Source organism: Hippopotamus amphibius, chromosome 11, assembly GCF_030028045.1.
Source record: "Hippopotamus amphibius kiboko isolate mHipAmp2 chromosome 11, mHipAmp2.hap2, whole genome shotgun sequence".
Classification (NCBI taxonomy): Eukaryota; Metazoa; Chordata; class Mammalia; order Artiodactyla; family Hippopotamidae; genus Hippopotamus; species Hippopotamus amphibius.
Genome location: NC_080196.1, coordinates 8,762,700 through 8,790,209, shown reverse-complemented (window position 1 = coordinate 8,790,209; position 27,510 = coordinate 8,762,700). Strand labels below are relative to the sequence as shown.

General features: G+C 37.5%; 1 protein-coding gene across 5 annotated transcripts in view; it reads right to left on the bottom strand.

Annotated features, from left to right (window-relative positions):
* HIVEP1 (HIVEP zinc finger 1) overlaps positions 1–27,510 on the bottom strand; it is a 133,948-nt gene that overhangs the window by 56,676 nt on the left and 49,762 nt on the right. For all 5 annotated transcript variants that reach the window (XM_057699477.1, XM_057699481.1, XM_057699478.1 and 2 more), the window contains one exon: positions 7,996–8,049. In XM_057699477.1, coding sequence (XP_057555460.1) covers positions 7,996–8,049 — 54 coding nt within the window. The remainder of the gene's footprint in view (positions 1–7,995; positions 8,050–27,510) is intronic.

Sequence of the window (27,510 nt, the reverse complement as noted above, 5' to 3'; positions counted from 1 at the left end):
GTAGCTACTACTGTATCCCATGCTTGGTGGTCAGTGCAAAATTCTAAATTACCCTCCTTAAAATTTGATATTCTTCTTTTATATAGCATAACCCAAGCAAAACACACTCTGAAATAGTAAAGTAATAGCAAAAGACTGCCCTATTTGAGTGAAATGGTATTTTGTTGTTTCCATAACTGTTTGCTTTCAATTGTTTTAAGATTATTTTCTAGAATTTCTCGCAGTCATTTACCTCCCCCCTTGCTTTTATTTGCTATTTTTTCTCCCCTAGAATTATAGCCCGCACTTTCACGGGATGTGTGTACTGCATTCTCTGACCTGAGTAAACATGAGAAGAAGAACACGTCTCCATGTAGGTAACAAACATCTGAGGCTGCCGCTCTTCTTTTTCTTTCTTTTGCCCCATACATAGGTTACAGAAGCAAAGCTGGAGAAAAGCTTAAACAAATCAACAGCAGTACACAGTATCCTTTTATGTCACCCTGCAATGTGATTCATATAAAAAATAGTACAGAGGCATATGCATAAGGTCAATTATCTTAAGAAGCAAAGATGGTAAAGTAAACATAATCTGGGTTATTTTCTTTTTATCACTCTTCCAGGAATCCCCAAGTGAACCAACAGAATGAGATCCATTCCTTTATTTTTCCACAGTCCTGAGGGATGCTGTCCTCAAAGCAGCTCAAATCCACACATCGTAATCTGAACTATTTCATATCTTTCTTGTCCAAAAACTGAAGCAGTGGCATAAACACACAGTTTATAGAATCTTAAACAAACGTGTTTTGAACATTTTAATCTCCCTGAAATCCTGGTGCATCTTCCAATTAATTATAAAAGCACTGTGTCCTGACTTAACTGGCAGTGACTTTTTCCCTTCCTAAATGGTGCAAGAAATCATTGTGCATCTTGCAATCGATACCATTTTGAAGTCAATAGAATAGGCCATAAAAGTGTAAAAGAATGCAAGCCTTTCAATGAATCCTATAAAAGTAAACTCTTATTAACTACTTTAGCCTCTAATTTAATAAATGATTACTCAGTAATCAGTAACATTGTTAGGAAATATATTGAGGGTTTTTGCCTCTCATAATTTGGAGGAAGCAAAGTTTTAGTTTTTTGCCTTTAAACACATGAACAGAATATTTCAAGACATTTATTTTAGATTAATGTACTAAAAGATGCTTTGTTTATCATGATGCAAACCATCTTCTATAAAGCTGGCACCAGTCTAGCTGCAGAGCAATGATCTCTTGGGATTTAGTATTTTTAAAACTCAAAATATTGACAGGATTGACATATGATACCTTTAACTCATATACATGGCACAAATAATTTAAATAATACTAATTTTCCTGTTAGTTGAGCCATTAGCATTGTCTATTACACTAAAAGAACACTTCGGGAGATCTGAATATTTAAATTTGAAATTCCAAGTAATATAATATTAAAAGAAGAAAGAGATGGCTTTCTTGTCTAAAAAATGGAAAATCTGTTGCTATTTTCCCGAGGGAAATTTGTTAGGCACTGCTGCCAGTCTAGAGAAAACCTCATGAATTTTGATTCTACCAATTGAGATTTTATGATAATTTGGGCAAGAGCTGAGCTAAAGCGCACAGGTTCCTTTAAGGTACAGACTTTTTCTTTCCTATCGATTTCCTGGGGCTAAAAAGAATGGCTAATGCATAATAAAAAGTTACTGAATAAAAGAATGAACTAATAGCTTTACAAGGAAAACATGATGAATTTTTTTGAGCATTTAACATTAAGAAAGTAGAATTTACAAACATTTTCATTTAAAATAAACAGCCATTAATGCTCATTTAATTACATTATTTCCCGGTACTTAATTTATTAACTAGCTAGCATTACTATAACACGGAAATAAACTGCATTCCTTTAAAAAAAATTCTATAGTTCAGACATCTCACTAATATATTACACTTTCCATTGGCTGTATCAGTGTGAGCTTTCATTTTATAAATTGCTAATGCTTTTCCAAGTTTATAACATTTTAAGTAACCCAACCAAGTTTTGTTTTATTGCACATACTTTCTCCCAGACTGTTTTAAAACTTTTTAATCTTATCTTATATTGTATTAACATAATTCATTTTAATTTAATAAAAGTCAGTCCAACTTTTCCATTATGCCACCTAAAGTTTAGTCTTACTTAGGAAGGACTTCATCATCCCTAATTATAGGAACATGCACTTGTATTTTCTTAAGCATACTTAGCAGAATTCTTAAGGAAGAGAATGTCACTGGCATTAAAGCATAACCTTATTAACATAAAATACTATTCCAAATCAACCTTCATTTCTTTTTTTTTAATATCATGTGTGGTATTTAAAAAAGGGGGGAAAAAATGGTTTGCACTCCTTGCAAACTTATTCACATTATAAGGAGCTTAAAAAAATTTAGGAAAGTAGGTGAGCAAACTCTAGCTTTCATATTTACCCACTAATTAAGAGTTCACGATCTGGTTTTCTGCTCATTAGTCTGTCACGCTCACTTCTGAATTACTCAGTCTAGTTTCACATAGGAACCTAACTTCCCTCGAGCTTCCCCAGATAACAAGAGGGTAATTCCAGGCCATTCATTATGCCTATGTTAACAAAAATCCTACTGTCAAATGACTCCTTGGAGCAAGTCTGAATATCACAGTTATTGCAGCAGGACAGATTCCTTACTATATTTCTTAAGCCATAAACTACTTATATGCTTAGGACCCATTACTCTCATATATATGGGAAAATAGATGATTAACAGAAATTATTTTTTAAATAAAAACTTTCCGGTGGCTAGAGTATATAATTTCAGAATGATGGCTGCTAAAAGGCAACTACAGGTATTGTGGTGGTGATTTCAGGATCTTGCTGTTTGAGACAGAATATGAAAAATCCCAATGCAAGCTGACCTAAAATCTCCACCTTTTTCTATACCCATTGTTTGTCTCCTATTTTTCCTGAATCATGACAATATTCCTTTAAAACGTGATCTCTTCACTCAAAGGGTTCATTTCAAACAGGACTAACTGTACTACAGATTCAAGTATCACTAGAACACAGCTCTCATCCACTTAACGATGCAGAATAATACTAGAATAACACAGACTTGAAAATTCCTCATGCCACTTTCTGGTTATCTAACAGGTTTCAACTTCAGCTCTTCCATCTCTGTAAAATGGTGAACTTATCTGTAAAATGCTGAATTCTAAAATGTCTAACGTAAAATCTAGGAGCATTTTTATAGAACATTCCCTGAAACTTTTGATTACACAGTATTCAGAAACAGAGAGCAAATTATTTTAGAAATACAAACTGGTTGTAAAAAGCAATTAATGTAACAATGCAATTAAGTCAGAAATCACTAACAAAAAAATAAATAAAATCCCCAACCATCCCCAAAGGAAAAAAATTCTATAAGAGAGTCAAGGAAGAAACCAGCACAGAAATCAATGAAAGTAGCAACTATGAAGTCATGTTTAATATAGCTAAAGCAACATTTACAAGGTAATTAACAGCTTTAAGTGATTCTGATCGAAAAGAATAAAGACTTAAAACTGAATAAGCCCAGTTTCCGACTTAAGAAATTTGATAGCAGAATAAGCCCAAAGAAGAGGCAAAGACAGTAAAGAGCAAAACGTGATGGAAGGGGAAAGTGTGACATAAGAGAGTGTCAAGAAACTCAGAAGCTGGTAGAATAAAACTCAGACAAACCTCTGGCAAGACTAATCAAGACAGAAAGAAAAGGGACAGATGAGCAATATTAACAGTGAGAAAATGGAGACACAACTACAGATCCAGCAGCGATGAGAGGGAGTAAGGGAATACCACGAATGACTCTTTGCAATAAATGTGAACACTTATTAAAATAGATAAATTATAAGCAAAATATCTGATTGAAGAGAAAAAAGAAAACAAGTAATTTCATGTTACCACGGACTTGGTCAATTAATCTACAACAAAGGAGGCAAGAACATACACTGGAAGAAAAGACAGTCTCTTCAGTAAGTGGTGCTGAGAAAACTGGACAGCTACATGTGAAAGAGTGAAATTAGAACATTCTCTAATACCATATACAAAAATAAACTCAAAATGGATTAAAGACCTAAATGTAAGACTGGATACTATAAAACTCCTAGAGGAAAACATAGGCAAGACACTTTTTCTCATAAATCACAGCAGTATTTTTTTTGGATCCATCTCCTAAAGTAAAAGAAATAAAAGTAAAAATAAGCAAATGGGACCTAATTAAACTTAACAGCTTTTGCACAGCAAAGGAAACCATCAACAAAATGAAACAACCACCTACTGCATGGGAGAAAATATATTTGCAAATGTTGACTTACAAGGGATTAACATCCAGCATATATAAACAGTTCATACAATTCAACACCAAAAAATAAAACAAACCACCTGATTAAAAAATGGGGCAGAAGAACTGTATAGACATTCTTCCAAAGAGAAAATGCAAATGGCCAACAGGCACATGAAAAGATGCTCACCATGACTAATCGTCAGGGAAATGCGAATCAAAACCACAATGAGGTATAACTCTACACCCATCAGAAGAGCTGTCATCAAGAAGAACACAAATAACAAATGTTAGCAAAGATGTGGAGAAAAGGGAACCCTCGTACACTGTTGGTGGGAATGTAAATTGGTGCAGCCACTGTGGAAAACAAAATAGAGGTTTCTCAAAAAACTGAAAATAGAACTATCATATGACCCAGCAATTCCACTCCTGGGTATATATTCAAAAAACCAAAACCACTAATTTGAAAAGATACATGTACTCCAATGTTCACAGCAGCCTTATTTACAATTACCAAGGTATGGAAGCAACCCAAGTGTCCATCAACAGATGAATGGATAAAGAAGATGTGGCAATACACACATATACACAGAATGGAATATTACTCAGCCATAAAAGGAATGAAATTTTGCCAACTACACATAATATAATTTTATTTTTAAAGCTCAAACTGAGACAAAACTAAAAAGGATATTGTTTGAGAATACACAATTATTTTTAAGATGCACTGAAATGATGACACAAAGTTAAGAACAGCAAATACCTCTACCAAGCAGATAGTGGGATAAAATGGAGACCAGCATGTAGGTTGATACAACAGTACATATTAGCAATATGCCAGTTCTTAAACTGGGTATTAGAATCAAAGATTACCATGTTATTCTCATGATTTATAATAATAGATATTACATATACTAAGTATTATATATTCAATATATGTGGTAATACATATTACACATTATATATGTAATAATATATCATATATGTGATAATATTATATCACACATTATACATGTAATACATATACCTACATATATTATTTTGTGTATGAAATATTGTGTGATAAAAATTTAAAACAAAGTATTAAAATTAAAGTTTATTCATGAGACAGCACATAAAAGCTCTCCTAACCGATTTATTTCTTCCCAGTTTATCTTATACATATTCATCACTACAACTGTGACATTCACTACGTATTTTATTTAAATCTCGTGCAATAATTTTAGGAATAGTGTCAAGCACAGTGGATGTTAAGACCAAGTAAACAGTGCTGTAAGGAAGAAAATAAGGACTTTATAGAGAATTGTACGAATGTTGCAAGCTATATTTATCCCCAAATTGGTTAAAATCAAAGTAAATCAAGTTCAAGTCATCTGATTTTCAGTCATAAGCAGAGAGAAAGAATAAAAGAAATATCATAATTTAGTGCACTTCTTTATTCTACTGGTGTATAATGAGCAAAGTCAGTTTCTTTGCCAGGATATTATACGAAACAGATTAATCCGTCCTTAAAATGTTAGAAAACAGGAATGTATCTTTTTTTAATCTACCAATATGCAAGGTTTGTTTCCCTTAAGAGCCTACCAGTATGTTAAATGCTTCTGAAGATAAATTAGTTACTTGTCCTAAAGGTTAAAAAAAGAAGAGGGGGAGAAAAGACCTCAAATAGGTTAAGGACCACAGCAGCTTCAATGGACACAAAGCTTAGAACTATGGGCAATGTAGGAATAAAAAAAAAAAAAGGCAGATGTAGAAAAAAGTTAAACTTTTGGGGGAAATAACCAAAAGCATGTTGGAAAAAATAGTGAAAAAGTGGTCTATTCTAGATGACTCATCTTAATCAGTAAAAAACTCTAAATTTTTAAAGTATATTCTTCAAAAGAAGAAATGAATTTCCTTTCATCAAACAGCTCATCAAGCAAAGATCTGAGAAATCTCAAGACCTTCATTACTCAAAAATTTTATCTCATGTTGTTAAAGACAAGCTGATATTATTCCTCAACTATCTGGAGGAAAACTATTTTTAATTTGCCCACAACGTGTACGTAAAAATGAAAGCTGAGCAGAAATTCTAGGCAGTGACTTGCACAGAGCAATGCTCACTTGGTATTCATCCTAGGTCTTAAATAAGTGTAGCCTGCCAAACGTAGCCCACTGGATTATTTTCAACCTCATTATCCAATTTCTTCTTCTAGAACCTCTGTTCCATTTCCTCCTTCCCCTCAGACATTTAGCTCACTGTTTTTAAAGCTCTTTGCCAAAGGGGTAGAAAAGAGGGAAAAGGAAGACAAGCACACATTTATTTTGCTAACTGAAGCAGCTCTAAACCATTAGAAGACGTGGAAAAGACTGACCATGACAAAGAAGTTTAAATCGTTAGGTTCTTATAGTCTGAGTATCTCAGATGCTTCTTGATTTCAGCAATGTAGGAAAGGATCTTTAGTCAACCTTTTAAAGGGATGGCGTGACTGTGGTGACTTCTCTGCTCTTCTTAGACTTGTGTTTCTGCAACAGTGTCAATAAAGGGTCATATTGATATTTGATATGGGCCTTCCAGAGATCCCATGGCAAGTGAGGGGAAAGGAAAGAGAAGGAAGACACTTTACAGTGTCCACACATCACAGGGTAACTACTCAGACCAACCCCAAACAACCCTGGGGGCTTCACAGGCTGGTCCAACGAAGGGAGAACCTGGACAACGAGAAATTATTTCTATTAACGATATCTAGTTAGGAACCTAACTAGATTAAAAAAAAGAAAAAAAAATTTCCACTGGATTCCTAAATTCGAAATGGCCAAATTACTCTGCTGAAATATCCCACCATGATTAGAAGATATAAAACAAGGACAAAGCAATAATAAATCATGAAATCTAAATGCCATAAAGAGAACCTTATATCGTTTTATTCAATTTTAACCATTAGCAGAGAATGTTGGAACTCTATCCACCTTCCTCCCCTCTCACAGCCTGTCCTACATCAAATGTATTTTTTCATATTACCTGGGAAAATAATCAGTATGCTTTCTGTGATGAAAACTGATTTTTGCTTTTAAGCTTTTTATTCTTTATACAAAATTTCCCATTATAACTAGTGAAAGAATGCAAATCCAGATAAATAAAAGTTAATCACCTTCCTCTGCCCTTCTCTCACCATTGCAACAAATCATCACAGTCAACTGAAATAATTAACACTTTTTTAAAGCTGCATAACAGCCGAAAATATGAACATACTACAATTGATGCAACTACTCCCACAATGACTAGCATCTGGATCATTTCAGTTGTCTTCGGTTTACACCATTTCAGAAAAATACTGCACCATGTGAACATACACATGCAAACACACACGTGAACACAGCCATCAGTACCAATTGTACGGGTAACTTTATCCCTATGGGACAGTCTCCCAAACAGGGCTTTCAGGAGAGCTGCAACAATCTTTCATACCCCCACCAGCAAAACAGTAACATGTGGGGAACAGTTACAGAATATGCTATGCAGTTAAAACATTGCATAAAGCAAAGTCCATAGACTTTTAGGTATCAATCAGTTTAAGGTGATTTTTAACTTTGTGATATGTTTACGCTGATTCATTTAGAAAGGCTGCAATAATAAGACGTTTGTACAGGAATCTCTGCAAAAATACAGCCTATACCAGGGTTGATTTTAATTTACCTTTTTTTGACACTTCTGCCCCATTAAGTTCTTTTTGTGCTTCTTCAATTTTGTCTAAGAAAAACAACAACAAAATGTGTAAGTCAATTCATCACACACAAATAGGAATACAGTTAAACAAATACATTACTTATAAACAGTACCTGACACATAGTGATAAATATTTGTTGAATGAATTATTTGTGAAACAAATACGTATAAACTGTTAAAGTAATAATAAAGTCCTTTTAAAAATTATGTTTATAATTTTAATTATGACAGTTACAAGGACCACTTCCAATTGTTTCCACAATGCAAATAATTAGTACATTTAAAATACTGAACCATAGTTTAAAAATGTTTAGCTGCCTAATAAAAGTACATAAAAATAATACTTTATGAAGACACATGGATTTTATTAGAGAGGTGCAACAAATGCTTACTGGCTTAGAAACAAGTCTAAGCAAAGTTCATAGATGGCCTAAGACCTAAGCCAAACATGGAAGAAATAAAAGGATGGGAAAAATAAAGGAAATGATGGGCTGAAGAGCAACTACACAATACCCATCACTTTTGCCAACCCTTAAGAGTTATCCATGAAGTGTGAGGGTAGAATACTGCATTAAAGAGCTACTAGATAAAACGAATGACTACAGAACTGCTATATATGCACACAGTTTTGAAAGAAACAATAACTAAGAGTTGGGACGCAACTCAATAACTAAGAGTTGGATGGAGAGGGAGGCACATGGGCCCAGAGCCTATCGTTCCCAGCTGTGCTTTGTGCACAATTGGATTTTGTAAATAAGCACATGTTCAACTTTGGTAGCAATTAATTTAAATTTTATAAGGATATACATATTTGATGATTATGACAGCAACCAGTTCCAAATTTCATATAGTGGTCTCAGTGCTTAGTACAATGGTAAAAGTTACAAAATTCCTAGTGTACTGTTTTGTGCTGAAATGAATACAGTAACAATAATTATGCAACATTTTAAATAGTCCATTGGAGTATGGTTTAAATGCTTTCAAAATATTGGTACCTCAGCCAGTCATGCCTCTCAGCATCCACCAGCAGCCCCCAACATGGTCTCCACTGGCCATGGAAGATGCAGCCTCCACAATGGCACCCTTCCTCAAGTAAATAGAAGGCACAGATCCCACCACAGGCCCTTCAAACTTGGGTTTTAGCTGTCTCTTACCCCATCAGCCTTGCCAGAAAAGCCAGAAATCCAAAGAACCCTGGATTTACTGCTCAGACTTCTTTCAGCTGCATACTGATCCATCCCGCCTGCCTTGTCAAGGCGGAGGGGAGAATGAGAATAAAGGGAGCAAGCAGCGGGGAATCGCAACTAAATTTTCATCCTGACAAATGCACTCCCCACAGCAATGTCCTATTTGCCTCCTGCTAATTATCAGACCCAGGATAAGATGTGAGGGGAGAGACCACCTTTGGAAATAATACAATTTTTTCTCATTTACAAACTTTAGTTATTTCTCATGAAATGATGAGTGAAACTGGAAGCAGTACTGAAAAAAAAACAACCTCATTAAAGGCAGAAAGTAGATTCTGCATTTAGCAGTATGTTTACTTCAAAAGGAGAATTCCAAAGTATGGATGAAATCTGTATTCATATAAGTGACAAAAGGACGAGACCCACTTTTTCAAAAAATAAAATTTACTAAGTACATTGGAGACATTCAAAATGTAAATAAATATTAAATATACAGTCTTTGTGAAACATGAAAATGAAAAGCACTATTATTTCTATGCCAGCAATTTGTCCAAACTTAAGAACCATAAATAATATATACGTTTATATTATATATGTTCATAGTAGTAATGACTGTGATTAAGAGTTTATACCCAGGGCTTCCCTGGTGGCGCAGCGGTTGAGAATCCACCTGTCAATGCAGGGGACACAGGTTCCATCCCTGCTCCAGGAAGATCCCACGTGCCGCGGAGCATCTAAGCCCGTGCGCCGCAACTACTGAGCCTGCGCTTTAGAGCCCGTGAGCCACAACTACTGAGCCCATGTGCTGCAACTACTGAAGCCCACGCGCCTAGAGCCCGTGCTGCGCAACAAGAGAAGCCACGGCAATGAGGAGCCCGCACACCACAACGAAGAGTAGCCCCCACTCACTGCAACTAAAATGAAAGCCCGCACACAGTAAAAAAGACCCAACACAGCCAATAAAATAAATAAATAAATAAATTTATTTATTTAAAAAAAAAAAGTTTATGCCCACATAATTTGGCATTATATAATAAAACAACTTTTTATTAATAGAATCAATCGGGGCTCAAGGCGGCCAAAACTCATGACTTGCATACTTAAAAGAACAGCTTCTGTTTAGTATGGTGAGGTTTGGCCACCTTCTATTTGTACTTTAACATAACAAATTCTTGCAAAAATGACCTCAATTTACATCTGTGTATAAACCAGCAGATTTAGGATATCTACTGTGTTAGGCAGAGGCATTTACTTACATGCCTTTACCTGGAGCTCTAGTTCAATAGTTAAACACGGTCTTCAAAGAGAGCACTTATAATAGCCATTATAAGCTTTTGCCTCAATTTTTTAGAAAAAGTCCTGTTTATAGTTAACCTATGCTTTATGATTGTCCTGGTAAAATATGATGTTTTAAAGACTCTCTCCAAAACTACAGAGAAAGTACTCATTTATTATATGCCCTTAATTGGTTCAGACAAGGCAGTTTACTAGTATTTAAAAGCAACATTTATCACTTTTCACTGTGACCCAGAGTAAGAAATATATTTTTACATTCCAACCAATTACACACGTGTATATATACATTTATTACATGTATACATAATTCAGAAACCAACTAACCCACACTCTAATTTCTATCCTTTCCTATTAAAAATGAAAAATGCTGCCTTGCCCAAATACACTGATTTCACAACCCACTGCTGGAGCAGACCTGCAGCTTGAAACCCATTGATAGAAAGAGCTGTTCTCAACCAAGGGCAACACTTCCCAGCCAGGATGTATCTCACTGTAAGCCTCAATTGGCAGGGGGGTGCGTGCGACTTAGAATGGGATCTCAGATTCCGAGACACCTTCCATCATGCCCTCCCCAATGTCACTGTTATCTGAAGTAATAATTTCACAAAGACTACACATCACATTCAAAAGTAAACAGTAGTTTCTCTGTTGCTTAAAAATAAAAACAGAAATACATGCAAATGGACATTCACACCACTGGTAAATCTAAAATAAGTAACATGTTCTTACTGTAATGAGTTCTTACTGTCTTTAAATTAAGATGTAATTCTAATTAATTCAACTTTTACTAAATACTCTTGGAGTTGTCACCTGGAAAAGATCCCAGCAACACACAAATGAGTCAATAATTGTCCCTAAGATCCAGAGGGGCCCATGGCTGAGTGACAGGCTGGGAGAGAGGGTACGGACTGTGTAGGTGAGATTTTGGTTCTGCAACTATTAAGAACGCACACCTTTTTGCAGTTTTTCTTCTCCGGTAAAGCACAGAAACTATCTGTTAATGGTAAAGGTTATGAACAATCTTGTTTAATGCCTTAAATATTTTAAAACTTTTGTTTGTACAAGAAAACAATGCAAAAATATTTTGTTTTCACCATAGGTAAATAATTGTAAATTAAAAAAAAAAATGTCGATTTGTGAAACAATCTGAAAACACAGAGTCAAAAAAAAAAAGTCCTGGAGCCTTAGGAAACCACCGTTCTTTTGAGGTTCTGGGAAGAAGACTAGATAATTAAAAACAAATCATTTATAAAAATTAAGCAATCTTCAAATAAGGGTTCACAGTAAGTGCTGCTCTCTGACCATTTTCACCCTACGGTGAAGGGTGGGGGATGGGTCTCCTGTACCATCGCAGATCCTCAGCACCACTCCTCAAGAGCCCTGGGATCTAGGACATCACAGTCTTGGGGACCAACCCACTAAATTGTTCAGATTTGGTCCACAATGAAAGCTGTGTGCTTTTATTGCATTGACTGTCTACCTGGTGTCGGTACAAAAGGAAGAACTAGAAATATAAAGTAAAAAAAATGGCTCTCCTGCAGACGCTTATAGACTATTCCATCTCTTAAACAATCATTTTAATATCAACTTGATGGTAAACAGAAAGCCTGATTCCCCTGTGCAGAGAAGGAAGTTCTCTGTGGTCCCACTCCCTCCTCTGCAGCTCCAGCAACACTCCTGTGCGGGCTTCCTCAGGTCCCTGAGATGCTTCCAGCTGCCCCTCCCACCCCATCCCTTCGAGATGTCACTTCCTTTAGGAAACCTGCTCTCACACCCTCCTCAGAGCCATTTCTCCCTTCTCTGTGCCACCACCCCTGCAGGTAGGATCCACTTCTCTACAGCTCTGTATCTCATGATCACTAGTAACAAGGACAGTAAGACGGACTGAGTGATTTAGTGACACAGAGAAGTACAGATGTTCCTGAAAAAGAGAAAAAGGAGTATCTGCACACAAACTGAACACTGGCATTAGGTGGTTTCACATGAGAACCTGGCATTTTCTCTTCCTTAAGGTTACACATGATTTCCACATCTGGGAAACTGCATCAGTGCACTGAAAGCACTTGAATCAACTATCACTCCATTCAACCTACAGAGGAGTTAAATGATCTCTACTCTAATTCTAGTAGCTCATCCTTCTCTCCTACTGTTCTGATAGGCACCTATAACCTCTGCGCTGACACCTAGAGGCTCTCCTTCTTCACTGAGCCCTAAAAACACAAAGCGGAAACACTAATAGTAAATTTTTATGAAGTAGATCCTAAGGAACTGTAAAAGGCACCTCTATTTACTGAAAGAAACACCATCTGATTGAAAAAAGATCACCATATGCGACTGCACTATTTTTACTACTGAATAAGCCTAACTCCCACATCCCTCATCACACGTCAGTACAAGCTCCCTGTTCTTACTGTTAACTGCTACAGCTATTTCAATGAGACTAAATACATGACGATGACGTAATGTTAAAAATACATCCAATACCCATAACCAGGTGTGTATGCTCTTCTAAATGATGATCCCAGGGTTCACTAAATCGGCTAAGGAAACCTATCTTTATAAGTAACACATTTTAACCCATAAGTTACACACCTCTAGACCTATATCTTTCAGGAAGTCAAGCTCTACAGCAGTGCTGAAAATTATAGTCTAGACTAGCAATATTTCAAATTGAAAAATACTGCTTGAAATAAGTGAAAAAAAAGAGACTCAACTCTGCGCTAATGAATTTGAAAACTGTGATTAAACAGTAAAAATTCCAGAAAACATAAAATTACTCAGCTTGATCCAGAAAGGGAAAAGTTCAACTAGAATAATCAGGGGTGATTGAGAAAGTTACCAGAGAATAACGCAGAACTACCTTTTTTTAAGGTGAAAGGCCAAGATGGTTTTATTAACAAATTCTAGCCAATTTTGTAGAATAAAGCATTTCTTAAACTGTCCCAGAGCACAGGCTAACAAAAGGTGTTCTAAATCATTTTTAAAAGCTGCTATAATCCTGATATCAAAATGTGACCAAAGGGGCAGAAAAATCAACACCCCATACAAGTCTCACAAACAAACATGGGGTATAACAGTCTACATCCAGAAGTACATTGCGAGATTAGAAAGCCACACCCAGGCAGGGTGTAAAGTAAGTATGCAAAGGTATTTTAATATTAGGAAGCATGTTATTATCATTTGTAACAGCAAATGGGATACGGAGCTGGGAAGGTAATTTAAATAATGTCCAAAATGTACCTGATTAAAACACCTATCTCTACGGTAAACAAAAACAAAACAAAAAACCCTCAATGATGAATAAAAAAGGATATGCTTCATCATATTAACCAAGTGGTACTGTAATAAACACCCCAAAACAAAGGAAGTAGCCAATAACCTGTGACCACTTCCTTTAGGAAGGCTTCCCTGAGCCCCCCCTCCCCAGGCCCTGGTCTGCACCCCCTGGTTCTCAGCCCAGAGCTGCATTCCTCACGGGATACTCCAAGAGCCTGTGTGCGCACTGCTTTCTTCATGAAAATGATGTCTTATTCAACAGAGTACACAGGTGCTTAGGCCCCCAGACCCTCAACACATATGTGTTCAATAAATGAACTGCTATTGCAGTATTTACTGCAGCATTTATGTTAACAGTCACTTGGGGACAATTTCACATGTGAAGCCATAAGGTACTGGTTAAAGAACTACAGTACCTCCATACAACAGAGTATTATTTAGCCACTAAAAATGTTTTTAAAATGCTTATTGATAGAAAAAAATGCTCGAAGTGTATATGTAAAAACATTTTGTGCCACACAGATGTATGTGTACACACACTTACACACAGAGATCTATAAATAGGCTCCAATGTCATGACTATCTGAGGGTAGTACATTAACAGGCAGTTTTAAAGCTGTTTCTATTTTCTTCAGTTATTATCTATAATAAATACTTTAATGTAAAAATAAATATTGCTTAAATTTAATAAAAAACTATAAACCCTAAAAGTGTGATTAAAAAAAAAATGTTGGCTGGCTATAGGTTCTAAATTCCAAATTTCCAGATCATATGAAAGACTCTGGGGTACTTTCTAAAACATAAAAACATTAACATACTGAATGATTCATTCAGTTCAGAATGTATTTATTAGCTCCTGTGGGCCAGCACTAAGGACACACGAAGATGAACAATCCCACATGCAGGAACTTACAGAAGTAAACGTGCAATCTCTCTACGTGTGGAAACTGCATGACTAAGTCCATGGTGTGCTCAGGGAACACGGAAGGGTGTGAACGCAGCTGTCTTGGAAATAGGAAGAGTGGTCCTGAAACACCTTCAAGGAAGAAATAATACATGGGCTGATACGCAGAGAAGAAAATGAGAGATTCCATCTAGAGGAGGAGGAGGAAATTCAGGGAGGGGAGCACGAGGAGACTGGAGACAGAGAAAACAAGATGCAGAAACGAGACAGAGTCAGGGACTCACAGCGGTTTGCAACACAAATCTGGAGACAGCAGGTCTAGAGATACAGGATTTGAGAGCCACCTTCTTACATAATTGGTTGCTAAAACCATACCACAGAGTAGGTGGAAGCAAAAATGTAGCTATTCTATGAAGTAATGTGGCCACAGGCATCAAGATCTTTGAAACCCATCTCTGTATTTTAATATACTGATTCAACTACTGGAAATCTAGACTGAGACTATGAAGGAGTGGAACAAAGGCTATTCATCAGAGTACCTTTCTAATAGAAAAAACCTAAATCATCAATGACACCTGGAATATAGTAGACACTCAATAAATAAATGCTGAATGCTTGAGAAATGGTTCATCATAGTACCTTCATATAACAGAGTATCATAGAACCACTATATTACAGGCTTCTGGAAGGAGCTACTGAATCAGAAACTACAGAAATGGTACTCCAGACTGTGTTTCGAAAGCTTTGATAAGTGGTTTTAATGGTCCACCAATCCTCCAGAAACAATTTGGCCACAGAGGTCAACAGAACAGTGTCTGACTGTCAAATCAGTAGATGATGCAACTGATAAAGACTGAAAAAGCTTTCACTGGATTGAACAATTAAGAGGTCCTGGTGATGCTTCCCAAAGCCTGGAAGTGAAATGAGAGGCCAGAAGGCAGAGGGCTGAGAAAGTGATGGGACGGAAGTGGAGGAGAGAATAGAACAGAACTATCTTACAAACACTCAGCAAAGAAGAAGAGAGTGAACTTGGGGGCCAGAGAGAAACACAGGGTCAAGGGAGGGTTGTTTGGTTTGATGTATTTTTCAAAGATGTTTACAGAGCCAAGGGAAGGAACCAATAAAAAAAGAGTAAAGATAGAGGCAAGAGTGGGGATGTGGAGGGCAAGGCTCTGAAGAAAGTGCAGGCCAGCATCAAGTGTAGGCGGAGGGCTGGTTTTGAATAGGGAAACACCCAGGATTCTCTGAGGTCAGCGGGAAGGGAAGGAGAAGAAGGGCGTGTCGGGTGAAAAGTCTGCTGATGGGAAAGATGAGTTAGAGGAAGTTCATAACCAACTTTCACAGTTTTATTGAGCTAAGAGGCATGGTTGATTGCAAAGAAAAAGGAGTTTAGCGTTTATGTTAAGGGGTCTTGAAGACCAGTAAACATTTAGACAAAGTTATTGATGGGAATGGAAGAACTGACCAATTTTAGGGACAAATAAAAGCACGAATGAGCAGCAATTAGGGACACATGAATGTAGAAATCCACACTCTTCCTTGAGGCCCTACCACGAATTTAGCAGACACGACACACCCATTATCTGACGCACAGCTATGGGCACGTCTCATGGTTGTCTTTAAAGTAATTTTATCTGATTTTGTCCTATTTTTTCTTGTGAATTCTTATATCTAAGGGCATTCTATATTTCAAATCTACAAATATAGATTTGAAAGCCATAAGGAAAACCATAAACAGAGTGATGTTGGCCAACAAACGCATGTTCAAATATAACCTGGTGATACCTAGAGAATATCTGGAAACTTAAAGTCACAAGTTAAAGCAATTCTTAAATCTATTTATATACTTGACCATTTAAAAGTGAACCAATGGGGCTTCCTAGGTGGCGCAGTGGTTGAGAATCCGCCTGCCAAAGCAGGGGACACAGGTTCAATCCCTGCTCCAGGAAGATCCCACATGCCGCGGAGCAACTAAGCCCGTGCGCCACAACTATTGAGCCTGCGCTTTAGAGCCCGTGAGCCACAACTATTGAGCCCATGTGCTGCAACTACTGAAGCTCATGCGCCTAGAGCCTGTGCTCCACAACAAGAGAAGCGACGGCAATGAGGAGCCTGCGCACCACAATGAAAAGTAGCCCCCACTAGCCGCAACAAAAAAGAAAGCCCGAGTTCAGCAAAAAAAGACCCAACACAGCCAATAAAATAAATAAATAAATAAATAAATTTATAAAAATAAAAAATAAATAAAAGTGAACCAATAATAAAAATTCTACAGGACAAAAAAACTTAGTTTCTCTGATAAATAATTTGCAAAGAGAGAGAGAACTGGAAATGGTACCTATAGTTCAAGAAAACATAAAAGACATATCAAACTACAAAATATGCGGACCTTATTTGCCCTGATTCTAACAAAATGTTTAAAAAATTATGACACTGCAGAGAACTGGAAATTTAAATACTGACAGGATAATTGATCATATTAAGAAATTACTTTTCTTCATTTTCATAAATGCATTCTAATTATACAAGAAAAAAAAATTCTTTGTCTTCCAGAGCATATATGACAAAAACATATCAATGAAACACTACATCTGAGGTCTTAAACACTAGGGTCAGGGAGGCGAGGAAACCAGACTGGCTATCAGGTGTCAATTGCTAAGCTGGCTGATAGGTGAGCAGAGGTTTATCACACCATTCTATTTGTGTTTTGAAACTCACATAATCAAAAGTATGAAAAAGAAACAAAAGAAGGAGCCCAATCTAAAAGTTAAAAAAAAAAAACCTAGTTACCAAAGTATTCTTCGTGTATTGTTAGTGTTATAGTTCAAATAATAATCATAAGCAAGAAACAACATAGAACACCAGGAAGTAAACGAAGCAAAGTATCTAAAGGCCAAGCACACAGTAGGCCTTCAATCAAGGTCACTGCCCCCAGAAATCATCGGAGCCAAGAGGAAATTAAATAATTTCTGAGCTACCACTAGGAGTCAGGTTTGTACACTCCAAAGCCGGAAAGGATAATAAAAAGAATGCATGATGACTTCCAGAAACATGATCGCCAGTGTTCTTACTTCTTGTGGTGGGGCAGGGAGAGGGTCAGAACTTGAAGACTGGAGAGCTCTCCAAGATACAAAGTTAAAAAAACAAAGAAATCAAACCCTAAAACCCAGGGAGCAGAGCAACCTATATATAGAGAGAAAGGACACTTCAGTCACTCACTGCTGCTGGTGTCTGCAGTCACCCCCAGGGAAAGGGAACCAGGTGAGAAAGATGTATTTCACGGTACTTTTTTACTGTCTTTTCTCTTTGAATCAGTTAACATTGTGAGATTTACTTTAGTTCCGAAATTTAAACAATGATATATGGCACAAGACCACATATACAACCTAAATTCAGGTTGAAAACAGTATTTCAACCAAACTAACCACTGTGAGCATACTGGCACCTTAGGTTCCAGGTCAATTGTTTGTGCACACACATGTATACACACACAAATACACACACACGCACGCACACACACATATACACATGCACACACACAGCCATACACGTGCGCGCACACAGTCATACACACACACACACACAGAGTCATACACACACATACACACAGTCATACACATACACACACAGTCATACACACATATACACACATATACACACAGTCATATACACATATACACACACAGTCATAAACACATATACACACACACAGTCACACACACATATACACAGAGTCATACACACACAGAGTCATACACACATATACACACAGTCATACACACATATGCACACACATACACACAGTCATACACATATGCACACACATACACACACAGTCATACACACATACACACATATACACATAGACACACAGTCATACACACATACACACACACACAGCCATACACACACATACACACACACATATTATACGTATATGCACGCACGCGCGCACACACACACTTTTTAAAATAAAATGACATAACTATATGGACACACTGTCTTCTTTGGTTTTAAAATTAGAACATCTCCATCCATTCTAATACTGATCTAATACTGAAACTTTTTCAATTAAAAAAAAAAGCTGGTTTACTAAGAAAAGAATATGAAACTTCAAAATGTCTCTATTAAAAAAACCCATATGACCACTGCGTAGCCTCTGCTAATAAGTGAATGATACACATACACAAACACACATGCACTTTTGCACATGATCTCGGGAACCGTAACATCTACAAGACCCTAAATTCAGGTTCTGCTAAAGATGTGATCTACACTATCACTATTCTTCCACATTCTGGACAAGGATCCGAAGGTACATTTTCACAGTAACACCAAACGTGTTTTAATTTTTTCGGTTGTTAAATTTCTTAATTTCTCCCCAAACAATATAAAAAAGTAGCTCTTACTAGTAGAAAATATTCTTCTTTAGTCACATGAAAAAAAGACGGGACAAGTAGGTAACTGGAACAAATAATCCATTCCTTTTCCTCATTTACTTGTCCAATTATATTTAACAACTCTTCACAGAGTGAGGAGAGTAGACAGGAAAGAAAAGAGTACTTGTATCAATATATCAGGCATTGTGTGCAGTACAGTACATCTTGTTCCATCCTTAGCACCTACCGTGTGCAAAGCTTTGAGCTATATGCAGTGTCCTCCCTTGAGAACCCAGGCTCTAGTGGAGATGAAAATACATTAATCATATAAAATATATTAATGCATAAGTATCTATAATGTACAGTAAATAGTGAAACCCTCACAACAGCAAAAGGAAGAAAGGCCAGTGAAGCAAAGCTCTCACGGCACGGGCCCCACCGTAATCAATCTACTTCTGCTCACAGTGATGTGCGGTGGAGAGCACTGCAGTGGAGAGATCTCCCACCAGGTACCAGTCATCCTGGGACAGCAAACTCAAGGGAGCAGAGCACTGTCTGATTCCTCCACCTTGCCAGCCTAGAAGGCTTCCCAGAGTCTCTTAACTCTTTAGATAACCATCTGCCTAATATTATAAAAACTTCTGCTGATAGCAAGAATGTATTATCTACTCATTTAGGACTTCTGGCTTCTGGTAAGGGCAGAGTAGCTTTTATGGGACTCAAATGAACAAATTACAACTATGGACAAAATATTTTACAAAAACAAAAAACAAAAAAACAACAACCGATAAACAGGAAGGTACTGGATAGTGAGCAAAAGTAGGCAAAAACTGGACAGAATTTGACCCTAGAAAGATGAGAAGCAAACAAGGTAAGCCCACATTTCCAGGACACTTTCCAGAAGGGCAGTCACCAGTCTATGAAGAGCACATCTCAAGCAGAAAGCAGCGAGCGTTCTGGGCTGAGGAGGCAGAAGAAGTGTCTGGGGCTGCTGCGACAGCAGGAAACTGCATCGGGAAAAGCCCAGGAAAAAAGGCGGCCCCAGAGGAGAGTCCAGAATCTGGGAACAAGCCCCTCAAATCCTTGGCTGAGTCCTGAACAGCTTGTGTGGAGGGCAGACTCCAGGGAACTTGAGGGAAAGCAACCCATGGGCAGGCTGAAAAAACTGAGCAAAGCATCAGCAACAGCTTTCAGTACTGGTACAGAGGATGCAGAATTTGGAACTCAAGCCCAGCCAGGATAGAGGAGCTAGGTAAAAACCTTGTATTTCCACTTAAGTCTCAGAAGGCCATACCTTAAAATCAACATCACATCCTGGAATCAGGGCAAATCAAACAGACTACTTTGAAAACCCTAAAATCAAACTTGCACAAGTTTCAGAAGATCTAACAGGAATTTAACAGCTAAAACAAAACTCAGTAATCTTTAGATGAAGATGACAGAATCCAGAGCCTATAACATACCAACCACACTGTTCTTTATACAACAAAAAATTACTACGTGTGTGAATCATGAAACTGTGAGACACAGAGTGATAAAGCAGTAAAAAGAATTAGACCTGCAGATTGACAAAGATGTTGTAATTAATGACAGGAAATTTAAACTATAATATATAGGGTAAAGAACTTATAGGGGAAAAAAGATGAATTTTGTACATGATAAAGAGTAGAGGAATTTCAGAATACAGAAACTCTTAAAAGAATGGAAATAATATAACAAAAAACATATCTAAGATAAAACAGTAAATGAAAACACTGCAAAAGAAAAGATTAGTGAACTTGAAGACAAGTTACTAGGAATGATCAAAAGGGAAGCCTAGAGAGAAAAGACTGAAAAAGAACACAGTTTCAAAGACCTGTGGAACAGAATAGAGCAACCTAACACCCATGTAACTAAAGTCCTAGAAGGAGAGGAGAGGGAAAATTGGGGAGAAGGAACCGCTGAAGAAGTAATAGCTGAATTTTTCTCAAATTTGACTAAAAAACATCAACCTACAAATTCAAGAAGTTTAGTGGACCCTAAGGAGGATGAATACAAAGAAAGCTACACACAGACATGTGCAGAATACTGGGGTAAGGCGGGGTGGCGGTGCAGGGGCAGCAACAGATTTTTAAACTAAAGAGAAAAAAATGTCACACTAGAATTCCATATCTAGCAAAATCATCCTTCAAAAATAAAAGCAAATAAAGATATTTTCAGATAAACAGAAGTTGAGGAAATCTGTTACCAGTACTATGAGCAATGCTAAAAGTGGTGATTTAGGCTGAAGGGAATGGATAACAAATTAGAATATCTATTGGGGGGGGTGGGGGGAGTAACCTATGGCCTGTAGACCAAATCTACCTCATGACCAGTTTGTGTAAGGCCTGTCATTATTTTAAATGTTAACAAAAGGGAAAAAAAAAAAAAATAAGAAGTGCATGTGATGGAGACCATATGAGGCTGTAAAACCTAAAATAGTTACTCTCTGGCCTTTTCCAAAAAACTTTGCAGACCCCTGATTTATGAGAAAGAAGAAAGAGATGGAAGAAGGGAGGAAGGGGAGAGACAAGGCAAATTAAAACTGTTTTATTTTTCTTCAATTTTTAAAGACAATGGATTATTCAAAGCAAAAATAACAACAGTGTATTATAGAGTTTATAATATATGTATAAGCCAAATATATGACAAAAATATTTACTTATCCAAAAACGCCCCCAAGCCCAAGGTCATCCCTAAATAATGAACTCAAAACTCTGAATCTTCAAGTACCTTCAAGGTATTTCATATTATTTCAACTAAATCTCAAAATACTAGGTTGAAATGATTATTCTTTAAAAAAACACAAAACTGAAATAGACAATTTTTTTTTTTTTTTTACCAATCTACTCTCTAATACACACTACAAATAGCAGGCAAACTATCAGCTCTGAAAATCTCTTAAAAAACTGACAGGACTCTTTCTTCTTAAAGTTCTTATTAAATAAATTACTAATTAGTTCAGCCTTTCTTATTAAATAAATTACTAATTAGTTCAGCCTATTAAATACTGACAAAGTGTGAGAGTTGACGTAAATTCCAGGGAAAGCAAAGAGGCTTCTGTGAGGAAAGAGCATGGAGGAAGACCTAAAGGAGGATGAGACAGACAGTTTATGGGACACCATGAGTAGGTGTCACGTGGCAGAAAGTAACTATGCAGAGTGAGTGGAAAATGTGGTGAAAAGTCAGTATATCGTGTAAGGAATCAGAGAGTCTACAATGACATGGGAAGTTCAGGTTTTGATGGCTGGAGCAAAGACTGTACCGTCTATGTGACACAGAAGCAAATGACCTACTTTCACCACCATCTACTCACACCTAGCACAACACACACACATGACGGAGTGAACATTTTATTAACGTTTAGGAATCAATCACTTACTACACGAACAAATGAATAAAGAGCCAAAACTGTCTATTAGGGATGAGAAGTCCATCCGCAGATAATGAATTTGTAATGTGAGGCTGAGGGGACTGGGGCTTATTCCAGGAAAGATGCTTAAAGAGAAGCCAAATAGAACACTATCGACTGGTCAAGGCTGGACATACGGATTTAGAATTCAGAGTCTAGACTTCTTGTTTATTTTAATAGATTCTGGTTTGTGTTTGATCATGTTTGGTCGCTAGAGAACACTGAAAGTACTTTGTTCTCATGCTATTTCAAGTGCATTCTATAAATAATACTATTATCAGCGAAAAAATTAAAAATCAGCAATAAAATGAAAAAGACACAGATGGGTGGGAATAAATGGGAACTTAAAAATCACGCAAGAAGTCTGGGTGGAGCCAAACCAACTGTTCACCAGCAGACATTTTTCTTCTGGGATGGATTTTGCTTTCAATATTTGCTGCTAACTGTGGGCCTGTGGGCAATGCCTTTTTGGAGTATGAGAATCCTAAATTTCAAAAAAGGTTAGAGGTTCAGATCAGTAGATATTATTTAATTCGATTTTTTTGTGGACATGTGTGCATATTTTTAAAAATGATGTTGCCAGGTCTGCATAAACATTTCTGAAAAAAAGTGACAAGGAATTAATATGGATGGTTGCTTCTGAGTAAGAGCATCAAGAGCAGGGGCAGGAAAAGGGGGACATGCTCATTGTTTAAATTGTATATGCTTCTGTACCAGTTAATTTTTTAAATTAAATTTATTACTCATGCTGAAGATGTATTACTCATTTAAATACATATGTATGTATAAAAATATATGTATTTATGTATGTATAAACGTGGGCAGTCAAATTAAAAATAAACTTTTTTTAATGCCTCAATTCCCTAAAACTATGTAAGTGCTTATTTATTTATATGCTTAAAAAATACATTACTTACGTACATATATCAGTGGATACATATGAATATATACGCAAACTTTCCAATTCTTTTTTCAGTATTCTCACTTAAACTCTACGTTATTCCATTCTTTCAAATTATTTGATGCCTGTTGCCTCCTTCCAAATGGAGGCTATTTTAACACTTACCAATCAGCAATAAAACCATTATAAATATTATGGTCCACTATTCTTTACACTTTAATTTATCCAATTCAATGTATTAGTCAAAATATTCAGAGGTCAGTTAAGAAGTCTGTTTTTTCAACTCAAAATAGCCCAATCTGCATCCCTCCTAAAGGGTAATTCCCTAACCAGCAAGAATCAGAAGGTAAAGAGCTATGAAAAATTCTAAGTAGGTGATGGAGGGGAAAGAAATAAAGTGAAAATAGACAAAGTCTAACAGTTTTAGTCATCAACCACAGATATGATCTTTATGGTGGGTATTACAGTCAAAATAAACTAAAACACCCTCACATTCTGTCATTCATCGAGACTCAGTCAGGGCCACTGCTAAGTCCTAGCACCTTGTAACACTGTCCCTGCTGCAGCAGTCACCTTGTTTTACTGTGAGCAGTTCTTGCTTTACTGTCTGATTCCTCACCAGTCCAGCAGGCCCACGAGGGCAGGGACCAGGTAGGTGCTAACCACTGAGTCCCCACACCATGCTGCACACACAGCAGGCAAGCAGTCCGATAGTCCTGACAGTGGCATCAGATAGATGTCCTAACCATTCTATACGATATAAGGCTACTCGAAAAGCAGGGAAGAATTAAAGTTTGATAACCACAAGAAAAACAGATCTAAAAAACACAAAAAACAAAAAACCAAACTCAAAAGGTTTACATTAACTACATCTTTTAAACAATCCTTATTATTTCTTCTGTGCTATAAGTTAATAAATGGCTTAGAATAACTTAGTTCCCAAACTTTTCATAGTTTCACAGAGAAAAACAGAAATAGAAAAAAATATATAGCATATAACTATTTCCAATTACTAATATTCTATGCTATAATTTTACATGTAAAAGATTTGAACTACCAAGTGACCTAGTTCATTACAAAGACAAAATGTAAAGAAGTGCAGAAATGCACAGGTAGTCACCTGTGTGACCCACAATATTAATGGTCAACCATGAACTTAAAAGTTAGCTTTTTATCACTGGCCAACACATTCAGAGAGAAAGTCCCTAAATTGATTTTCAAAAACAAATAACACTTAGAAAACACAATATTAAATATGCTGATTACATTAAATTATATTTTAAGAAAATAAATTATTTGGGGACCATTCACATTACTCTTTGAGGTCATTAGTCTAAATAATCAAATAACAGTTCATACAATTGTGTATACGTGTGCAAGTGCATGCGTATAATGGATGTGTGTGTTTCTATAATATATAGTGTGTATGTACCTATTACCCTGTTTGAAATATACCACCACACCATTATATGTATACAGGTACATGTCCTCTATTTCTCTTCACCGTTATCTAGTAGTAACAGCTCACAGAAGATAATATTAGCATTGGGCCTGTAGTATAGTTAAGTGGTTATAAATAAACACTGTTTATGATAAATTTTACAATGCATAAAATTCCCAATCTGCATCTTTACAAACCAGTCAGTAAAAAAGAAAAAACAAAACAAAACCAACACATATGCTTCACCATCATGATTGAAACAATGAACAAATGTCATTTTTTTTCCACAAAGGAAGTACTTGGCTACCTCCCACACTTGCAAGGACTCTGGCCAAAAATAACAGTAATTAGGCTTGTAACCTCATCTGTATGGATCTGATCTAGTCAAGCCAAAAATAGCTCTGGTCATTTATCAACTGCAGGCATTTGTTTTAGAGGCGAACTGTATCATACAGACCAAGTTAGGCAAATTACGGTGAAAACATGCTGAAATATAATTGAACTCAGGAAAATGTAAAGCTTTTTTCTACACAATTGAAAGCTCTTTTCAATAATATTGTAGCACACGAGGATACTTTTGAGTAGCTAATAAGGTTAACTATTTCTTAAACTCCCTAAAATATATGTTAAACAAACCAGCAAAACAGAATTAACACATACGCATTTCCTAAAACTGGTGGAGAAACCACAAGTTACCTGTCTGGACCCAAGGTTAGAATCCTTCCTCCTGAAAACCTTCCTCCCAGAGGAGGGGCAGCACTGCCTTTTGGGGGCACCCACAGGCAGCTCGCCTGCCCCCAGCGCTGCTTCAAACTCGAGGGTTCCTTCTGAGACCCGCCTCCCCGTGCTCCCTTCACACCTGCCTGGGAAGCCCTCATCCTCCTCCTGACCCTACTGGGGGAAAATCTACCAATAACAGCTAAAATGTACGTGCTTGCCACGTGCAGCACTGCTCTAAGGACTTGAGATGTACTCACTCACTCAACCCTTCCAAAACCAAAACCCTGCCGCGCCCTTGACCTCCCTCCCACCGAGAAGCGAGCCTCACAGAGTTAATAAGGAGAGGCTTGTCTGGGGCTGGAACTGGACACGATGCTACACCACTTCATCTTATCTGAAAGGGTGTCCTTCCTGCCTGAGCAATTCTTCATTTCTCATTTGAGCCTGAACACCTCGTGCTCTCGAAGCTCTCCTGACACCGCCCCCCGCCCCCCCCCCCCCCCCACGGCTGGGGGCCACCACAGTGTGTGCTGCAGCACCCTGGCTCCTCTTGCATTGAGAGTGGGTGTGTGCGTGTGCACACGTGTGTGTGTGTGTGAGGTTGCTCCTTTCAGACCAGTGTCACCTGCTAAAATCATCAACAACATGATACACATCCATCACGGTCACCGGACATCCCGGCCCACAGGATCCATCCATGCCTTACCAATTTCTCAGGACCAAGCTTAAATCCCAGCTCTCTGAAACGTCTACGCATAAGCCTTACACAGCCCACAGAACTTCACGTATCCCCCCCTATTGTACGGGACAAAGTATCTACTTAATGGCATTTAATTGGATTCCATTTGCCCACTGGTACTTGTGGTCTCATTTATTTCTTAAATTCTCATGTAAATCTCTCTTCCATCTCTGAGATGTTTAAGCCTCCTAACTGGAGGAAAACGGATCCCCACAGCACACGTGCAACCCTAGAAACACAGCACGTGTTCAAATGTGGTTGAATTCATATCTGTCAGAGCAAGTGACCGGCCCAAAACATCTCAACTACTTCTACTCAGGCCTGCTGGCAGGACATCTCAGGATGGAAAATCAAATTGAAAATGTCTTTTCCCGGAGGAAAACGAAGCAGCCAATAACTGATCTAACTGATCAACAGAACCGGACTGGGGATGTGCAGGAGGGGAGAGAGGGCCGAGAAACAAAACTCCACGAAGCCGTCAGGAGACGCAGCCTCTCTCTCCTCTCTTCCCTTTGTCTTCCCTTGGGCTACAGGCTTTACAGCTGACAGGCCTCAGTTTTGGCTCAAAAATGAATTTCCATTTTACGGTGGCAGAAATCACTGACAGACAAGCTCAGATACATGCAATTTCAACCACATAATTTTTGTGGGGGAAAAGAGTTTTATGTCACTGCTGAAGTAACAGGCATTACAACCTTGTAATATTAACATTTAAGTTGCGACTAAAATCATGCAACGTAAATCATTAAATTATGCTTATGGTGATCTTACTAAAACAGCACCATTAAACAGCCTGCTGAGCTTATTTGCTGTGGAAAGGGAGGGGTTCCATCGGGTTTCCCTCAATGCCGTACCATCAAAAGGGCCTGGAATGCTCCGCTCTTACCACTTGTTAAATTTAGGGTGTTTACTGAAGGCACCACAGGGATGCCCTGCTTTAAGGAATCTGTAAACTTCACAATCGTGACTCAAACGCAAGATAATCACTTTGCTGTCCAAAGAATTAATTACTTTACAAGTAGCTGCGTTTGGAGGAGAAACCTCCGGGACCAGGACAGAAGCCTAGGTAGGGGCGGCAGGCGCAGGAGTTCGCGCCGAAGCGTGAGCGGAAGAGCTCTCATCTCTCAAGAGCACATCTGATCCGCAGAGCACCGCACATCATTCAGCTTTCAAATGTGCAGTCACTTGGCAGTCACAGCCTTAAGATTCATG